We start from the raw sequence: 8830 nt of genomic DNA, 5'->3' as shown, positions 1-8830 counted from the left end.
AAAAGTACGCAAAAATCTTATGAACAACCGATTTAACTTTCGGCGATTCAAAATTAGACTGACAGATAAGTGTATGTTGTAATTAAAAATTTATTTGTGCTTATTCTTATTCATTTATTTCTTTAAAAAAAAAGTATTTTAATATGAAATAAATATATAAATTATTTTATCACAATTGGGTACAAATTAAAAATGTATGAAATCTAAGGAAACGAATGAAAAAGTGATATAAGTAGAATAATGAGGTGATGTAATTGAGTACTTGCACTTCAAGAAGAAGATCATTGATACCCAGGCGTGTTACCTATGACCTTAACACCAGCTGATCGTTTTTAAATTTTTTTTTATAATCGTCGTTGAACAGCTGACCCAATTGAACTGATCGTTTATAAACAAGATGGCATGTTAAAGTCGATCTAAGTTTCTTCACATAAGTTAGAATGTTAATTAACGTGAAGTTAATTAAATACATCGAATTTATTAAAATATAATTATTTCTCTCCCATGTCTTTTACCAAACTTAAGTATTTGTTCATGTATTTTAATGTAACGTGATATAGTTTTTTTTTTAGTACCTGACAACTTTGTTACATAATTAGTTTATGTTCTATATGATGGCTTTGTGCCTGTCTTTGTGTTAAGTAAGAAATATATAGTGAAAGAATTGAAATCTTTGTGAAAGAATACGGAATGTATCATTTAAGAGAATCGATGCATGACGGGCTTGGCTTACACGAAATAGAATAGAAAAAACAGTTGCTAACATAAACAAATGCCACCTTTCAACAACCAATCAGTATCGAGACACCCACTCTACGTCACTTGCAAGTATCCCATTGACAAAGACTTTTCACTTAGAAAACAAAGAAACTCCGCCGCAAAGCATATGAACTAACATACTGAATTCACAAAGCATTTTTTATAAGTTAAAGTAATCCTGCTTCACAAAAAAGGAAGCAAAATCTTCTATTAGCTTGAGACAAAAGTCCTACAATCCACCTAGCATTAAGGATCTCAGCTAACAAAGTCCTGAGTTACACCTGCATCATATTTGAAAGTTTTCTACTAGGTCAGAAATTCTGTAGCACATAAATACTGTATTTATTGTTTTTAGGAATCGTGAAAAAAAATCGCCTAACTATTATAGATAAAAGCGATGCTATTACCATCGCGTATTACTGGTATTGCAGTAATAGGTATCTAATATAGGTACTGTGGTACCAGGTTCTTTTACGATTCTCGGAAAAAAGATAGTAACAAATAGTCAAGAACTAACTAAATGAGTTTTATATGCTTGAAAAATGAAAGAAAAATCACACAACAAAGTCTCAACAAATTTATAACTTTTTAAAAAATTTACAAATATTCATCAATAAAAAACATAAACAAATAATAAGTAAAAAATACATTTATTTACTGCCAGAAGAATGACCTTCTAATCCGAGCAAATCATTAAAAGCATAGGAACAATTATGTTCTTCGAGATACTTCAAAAACTGGCCCATGTCCATGTGGTACTCTTTAGCCGGACCTCTCCTAACCTGAAAGCTTATCTCCTGGAATTTATCAAATTTTTTAAAATCCGATTCATCAGAATCTGTAACTACTGTTTCTTCTTTTACCAGAGAGAGTTTCTTCCAAGTCATCTGTTTTAAATTATGTAAGAATTCATAACAATCTCTTTTATCACCTTCAACACATATAAAACCAGGCTTTCCTGGTAGTGAGAATCCAGTTAAATTCAAATCCTGAGCACTATCAATAATCTCCCTCCTTTTAAATTTGCTATAAATATGATGACTGTATACCCATAATCTACATTTAATGTCTCTTACAGGTGACGGAGCTTTATAATCTAATGAATCGGAGTCAGTTTCTGGTGTTTTAAGTGAAAAATAATTAGCAGCATTTTCTGTTAACCAGTTGATTATTGATATGGAACACAGTTCGTCATTAGGTAAACTGTCAATATAGTTTCTAGCAGAAGAATTGAGCTCTCTCTGTTGCGTTCTGCTGAGACCAAGAGATCGACAGGATATTGAAGGTTTTCGAGAAGGATACTGATGAGGAAAAATAATATTCACTTCTAATTTTTCCTAGAATAAAAAGAAAACTGTATACATATTACGATGTTTAGAAAGTATGCAATAAAAATTACCTGAATATCTATAAACGAAACATTATAACCGTTTACACACCGGTAAAAGATAACAGAAATACAGTATCTTTTAAGTATTTCTTTAAATGAATATGGAATCTTCGTTTTAGTGTTAAAAAGATACATTCCAAGAAACATGAATATCTACTAATTATGCTCCAGTTCAGCACAAAGTATAAAATACATCACGCTTTTCAGCTAGCTAAGACCAAAGTCTCTTCTTCAACGTCAGAAAAGCGGTAGGCGCAAAAAAAAAGAGCTTGAAAAACAAAACATTTGGAAAAAAAGAGTACGCGAAAAAATATCTAAAAAAAAAAAAAAAAAAAAAAAAAGGCCTGAAAGAAAAGCACCATAGCATTCTTGAAATACATCATTTTTAAATTAGGTTGATTTTGTTTAAAGTGTATAATTCATTTATAATATTTTTCCAAAATTTCAATTAATGCTTGTGCAATGGAGACTAATGTTTTAACACATTTAAATAAAAATAATTACCAGCGAAATCTGCTTTTTTTTTTAAATTGTTATTATAAAATGGATATTTCTGACATACTATTATTGCTCATCAGCTAACAATTAATATTAATTTTCAAAGTACAGTTTATAAAATAAAAATCAAATTCGACTTAAATAACAAGAAAAATAAATTTTTCTAAAATATAATTAAAACGCACTTTCAACTGAAATTTTTTTTTTTAAATTCACACACTTGTTAGCTATAAATTAATACTAATTATACCCTAACGTTGATTAAAATAACAAAGATTAAGACCATTTACTTCAGTCGAAATTTTCAGGTAAAAATCTGTTACATTTGCTCTTTTTAAAAGCAACAATTGTTTAAATAATCAGTTTCATTACCTGTCCACACTTAACCCTTTACTTACAAAAATCTAAAAATTCACTTTTAACGATCGTAAGGTCATGCCATGACCATTTATCGGACATTAAATTCCTATGTCATTTAAAATTTTTTAAATTCAACACATAAAAACTTAATTATTCTATTTCTTTGTAGTATTATATGGACTCTTTTCTGGGTTTTTTTCCCGTGATTCTTGGATATCTATGTTCAACCATTCTACAATATCGATTCGGCGAAAAATTGGCAATATATTCACAAAACACAATATAAAAAATATTTAAGGACTCGAATAAAATATTGTCTTTCGTTTTTCTTTCTTGCTGCTTTTTAAAATAAATAAATAAATTAAAGAAAGATAAATCACTCAACATTTTGTCGGACTAGCATTTGAAAGTTTAACTTTCACTTTAGGAATTGACAATTACAGAAACAAACCAATCAATATGAATAATTCAATTATTCATCATATTCAAGGAAAATATCGGCAATTATCTAAATCTTTAACCGGCTATTCCGGTCCTGGAAATCAAATTATTCAAGAAACACTGTTGTTATACTAATCACATGACAAACTAAAAAGAAAACAAATCACATAAAAACAGAAGTTTTTAGTTATCTGCAAGATATTTCCTTAAAATAAAAGTTATCCTTTTTTTTAAAACTTTCTATTTTTCTTATTGGCGAAGATTAAAAGCTTACCATTATAGATATTTCTAATTTCTTTTTATTTAAAAATTAAGTCTGTAATATTTTTCTTTCAACATAGTAAAAAAATAAGATGGAATGCGAGGACATATAAAATGCCTAGAAAAAGGTGTTGACAATTTCTGCTGATTAAAAAAGAGATCAAGAAAAAAAAAAGTGAAAATTAAATTTATTTTCTATGAATGAACGATATGTAAACGATCCGTTTAATATAGAAAATGGTTAGATTAACATTGTATATGCATCAAGAAATATCGTCTAGCGATGAGAAATGGAAATAAGGACTTACTATTTAAGAAGCTCAATTTTATACAATGGGCAGATATAGTAAATCAGCTAAAGATATTTTAATGTAGTGTTTTGATACGCAATAGTTATGAATTATTAAATAAAAATAATTCAAACCTTTTAACAAGAGTGACAAAACACATGTTCAGAAAAAAAATGTTGAATCACAATATTTAAAAGTTACAATTGAATTGTGAAAAGTTACCATTGAATACTGTAGAATTTTTTTCAACAAATATTAAAACATTACAAGTAAGCGACACACCCTTCACGTTATAGAAATCTCAATATCTGAATAGTTCTGAAAGAAAAATGTTAGTAGTAAGTGTGTATAATTTTATTTTTTTAATCGTGTCCATGGACAATTAAATGACCTCGTGTGCCTTCAAAACTGCATCCGCAAGCTCCTATACATCATTACTGTAGAGCAGGGTTTCTTAACCTGTGGTTCATGAACCCTAAGGGGTCCATGAGTTTTATTTTGGGGGTCCGCTGACTACTCCTAATTTTTAAAGCGTTTGGAAGCCTACCTATTGCTTGTAAATCGAACTATGGCAGCTATAATTCCGTTTGCTACTGTGTATCTTTGCGAAGCGGGATTTTCCACACTTGTGACAATAAAAATATAACATCGAAATCGATTGAATGTTGAACATGATAAACACGTTGCTTTGTCGAAATTCATCCCCCAATTAAATTTATTAATTAAGGAAAAGCAGCAGCAACCTTCACATTAAACATTTTAATTTTAAAAATTTTGTATACTATTAAAATAATAAAATTAAATGTTTTCTAATAATTGATGTTTTTTGCAATTATTTTTTTTTCACAGTGGGGTGGTCCGTGACTTCTTAAAAATTTTTAAAAGGGGTCCATTATATCAAAAAGGTTAAGAAACACTGATGTAGAGGATCTCATGAAGTTCTGAAGCCAATGGCACCATACCCAGTTGTAAAACATATGGGCTAAGGGCTGGGCAATCGAGAATGTGATCCGGGGTAAGTTGGATATCGGTGCAGTTCTTGCAGGGAAGAACTGCACTGATATAATTTTGCTATACTTGTGAAATGCAAACAGCTTTTCTTAAGCTTGAAAGGAAGGAAATAACCTCTTTGAAAATAAATGCATAGCTGCCAACATAGATAGGAAAAAATCCAGTAGATTTTACGAAACAATATAAATTTCAAGACGATTGTTGCATATTGTACTAAATATTACGCAATATTTACCAGTTACAATTGACATTAAATGAACCTGAAATGCTATGCATTATGTTCACTCATAATTTTGAATAGTAATAGGCATTTAATTCATCTGAGATAGTTAAAAGACTTTTCAAATAATTTAAGAAGGGGGTTCTGAATAAAACAAATTGAACTTTTGAGAACAAAAAAAGTTGTAAACTGATTTCTATACACGAGGCCCGCTTCATTATCTATTAGTAATACATATTTAAATGTTCAAGTAAGCAATAATCTGTGCAAAAATGCTATTTCAATAGGGATAATTTTTAGGAAACTTACTCAATTTTAGGGAATTTTCTAAGAATATTCATAAAAGAGGAGAATTTTTATTAAACCAGTAGACCAGGAAAAATTGGGAACATCCAGCAGTCTACAGGAAAATCCAGTAGACTTGGTAGCTATGCTAATGGCAACATTAGTGGGACATTTAGATTAAAAAGTTTAGACTTTTGATTAAGAAATTAATGGGCTATTGGCGACGGTCTGAAGACATGCCATCACAATTTTGATCCTCTACAGAGGGGGTGGCTCCCCTGTTTTGGTAGCCTGACGACCAGCAAGCGAAGTCAAGCACTTTACAGCAGAACAGTTTAACGAGACCAATACCGTGCACCCTCGTCCCTACGCAGACTGATCATAGTGGTTACCCACCCACTTATTATCGCAGCCAGTAATGCTTGACTTCGGTGTTCTACTGGGAATGTCTTTACGATCAGTCGACTGCGGAACTTGATCAAGACCTTGAAAGTGAGCCAAATTTCAATTTTCTGCAATTTAAAGACCAATTATTCACATACACAAAAAGTGGAGCCCACTTACCTTGCTCTTTTTGGATACTTTTTATTCGTATATTCCATTGAAAAATGCATAGCTGAGTTTTACTGTTAGAACAAAAAGATTATGCTGATACTTAAAGTTTATGTAAGAAAGCCTTTATTAAAAAAATTTTGAAAGAACTTTGTGCCAAGTGTAAACCGTAAGTATTTATATTCTAGTAGCAAATGTCTAAGTTAAAGAAAATAAAATAATTATCAATGCCATGGACTACTTTTGGTGTCAAAAATTTTGCTTTTTATAAATTAATGAATTTTATTTAAATAATCTGTTTCACCAAAAACTACCACCATTTAAAATAAGCTCACACAAAAATTCCCCATAACATAGATTACCACTTGTATGTAATTAAATTATAAATAACTTGCATCTTATGCATTATTTAGTTGATGTGAACTGACTTAGGGGCCAATTGTCATTGAACCAAAATTTGGTGTGGAATTGAAGATAAAAGACACACACAACATTTTGTAAACAAACTAAAAAAATCAAATAAAGATTAAGGAGGAAGAACAGTTTATGTCTATAAAACTGATTCTGACAAATAATGAGGGAAGGATGCTGGGAGTAAATGCTCTTTCATAGCATAGCCCATCTACACTGCATAATACCTTTCGGGAAGAGCTGATTTTCCACATTATACATTTTTTAAAACTCAGAAATCCTGAAATGCAACAGATAGCCATAGAATGGTCCTTTTTGTTAAAAATGAACATAAATAATTTTCTCTCCTTGATTTTCAAATGATGTGAAGGCTATGTTTGACAAAAAACAAAATGAAGTAGCAATTAAAAAACGGAAGAGTCACTGAGAATAGTAGGAGAGTGCGTAACTGCATATTCAATTTCTTTTATTTTTATATCTGTCACTAAAAAGCCGACCAAATTTTGGGTATATGATTACCAATGTTCAACTTCGTAGCTTTGCAATTTTGAACCCAATCCAGAAGACAAAGGAACTCCTGGATCAAGTATTGGGAGAAATTTGCCTTCGTGGAGAACTTTTTGAGGGAACTAACCTGCACTTGCATTACACTGAGAGAAAAACCATGAAAACCTCCCATGGTTAGCCTGATGGCAAGGGGACTTTAACCCTTGATCCGTCTGCCACCGAGGATAAATTACGTCAGCACTGTGGTCAGTGTGAGCCGGCTGCAGAATTCGAAACCTGCGATTCGAACCCGGTTCACCTCGTCAGAAGGCGAATGCTCCATCCCTTGAGCCGCTGCGGCTCATATTTAATTTATGGTAAAGACCATAGTTCAAAAGTTAATTAATACGCTTAAAAAAATTATTTAACACTACTAAAATAGATCTAGTTGAAATAAAAGTAGCACACTTTAACTGAGTCATGTGATTCTTAGGATTTATAGGACTAGTGGTGCAACATTCTAATAGAAAAAACAAAACAAAAAATTTAAAAGCATTAAAATAATAGAGCCTGGTTCAATGTGCCCCATCTCTCCATACAAACAAATACGACCTGATAATTACTCATAGAAGCCTTATATTACTGGAAAAGTAAAACAAATTAAGCTAAACCTAATTTGTTATGTGTATATCACTTTAAATATTGTGGGGATATAGAATTTCCAGATTGACATCTATAGATATCAATCACAGTATTTTATTGCTGCTGTATAAATAAGTTTGTTATGTAAACTTTTATATCATACAAAATAAGTATATGCATAACATAATTATCGTTATGCTGATGATTGTCATTAAAACATATAGTTAAAGTTTAAAAGTAAAATTTGAATATATAGCTGTTTTATTTATTAGCTGCATAATTATGCAGCATAGTGAGCATGTGACAAAACAGAAACACAAAAAAAAAATGTGTTATTTTAAGACAAAGAGAAAAGGGGAGAAAACGCTGAAGGGGAAAAAAAACAAACAAAGAATATGGACTACTCTTAACGTGGAGAAATTTAATGTATCATCAAAAGTAAGTCATCAATGCATCAGGCAGTTATTTATTTGAATTCACACAATACCGATATATACCAGAAAATGAAAAAAAAAATTTACTTAGTAAAAACAGCTTGACTATATTTTATGTAAGTTAGAGCAGAGTAAGCTTTTATTTAGCATGGATAAACAGAAATATAATTGTTACTTCATTTTTTTTGCTTTTTATAATATGCAATCAGATAAATATGCATCACTAAAATATTGAAAGATGTATTGGAAATGGCAGGACGGTGTCTCAATATTTGAAATTTTTAGTACATCACTGCATAGCTTTTTATAGTTAGTAACACATTTGATTCTATTATAAAGGAACAAGTTGCAGTATAATTTTTAACAAAATAATAGTTTTATATTGTGATATTGGAATAACTCTTATATGTTGTGTTTTCTTTTTTTTTTTTGCAAGGAACTTACTTTTATGTCAGGAATATCAAGATTTAAAACAAAATCTAATTCATTAGGAGTATATTGTGTTTTCCCTTCAACATATCTATTCATATCTGCTATAATAGAAGGGAGAGTGATATAAAATTCACTATTGTCAGGATACATGCTACTGAGCATCTCTATTTCAGACAATTGCAAAGTCAATTGATCTACAAGACTGCTGTCTGTGGAATCCATTAAATTAATGTTTTTAAACTATATATTTTAAAATTTCTGTTTTACATCATGATGAAAGGATTTAACGATTTTAACACAAGCCACGAACACATCGTTGACCACGCCCCCTAGTACCCGATGTTTGTAAATAAATAAA

The 8830-nt window shown here is 30.5% G+C and overlaps 1 protein-coding gene across 1 annotated transcript; it reads right to left on the bottom strand.

Annotated features, from left to right (window-relative positions):
* Nucleotides 1–1322: 1322 nt before the first annotated feature.
* Nucleotides 1323–8829, bottom strand: LOC107437915 (RWD domain-containing protein 2A). The gene is made up of 2 exons (XM_016050055.3): nucleotides 8485–8829; nucleotides 1323–2096 (listed from the first exon to the last, which is right to left on the bottom strand). Exons 1-2 carry the CDS (start codon nucleotides 8692–8694, stop codon nucleotides 1410–1412), a joined length of 897 nt encoding a protein of 298 aa, XP_015905541.1. The 5' UTR covers nucleotides 8695–8829; the 3' UTR covers nucleotides 1323–1409.
* Between the last annotated feature and the right edge of the window lies 1 nt (nucleotide 8830).

The sequence above is a fragment of the Parasteatoda tepidariorum genome, chromosome 2 (assembly GCF_982258835.1).
Source record: "Parasteatoda tepidariorum strain Cologne lab strain chromosome 2, Ptep-v5.0, whole genome shotgun sequence".
NCBI lineage: Eukaryota > Metazoa > Arthropoda > Arachnida > Araneae > Theridiidae > Parasteatoda > Parasteatoda tepidariorum.
Note: the sequence above shows the minus strand (reverse complement) of the source record. Positions and strands in the feature narration are given on the sequence as shown.

What these genes read in the sequence shown, in the direction of transcription:
- LOC107437915 (XM_016050055.3), bottom strand. Translation starts at nt 8,694, where the DNA reads ATGGATTCCACAGACAGCAGTCTTGTAGATCAATTGACTTTGCAATTG. An exon ending in TTGATATTCCTGACATAAAA is followed by an intron (nt 2,097 to 8,484) that starts GTAAGTTCCTTG and finishes TTTTTATTCTAG; the next exon opens with GAAAAATTAGAAGTGAATAT.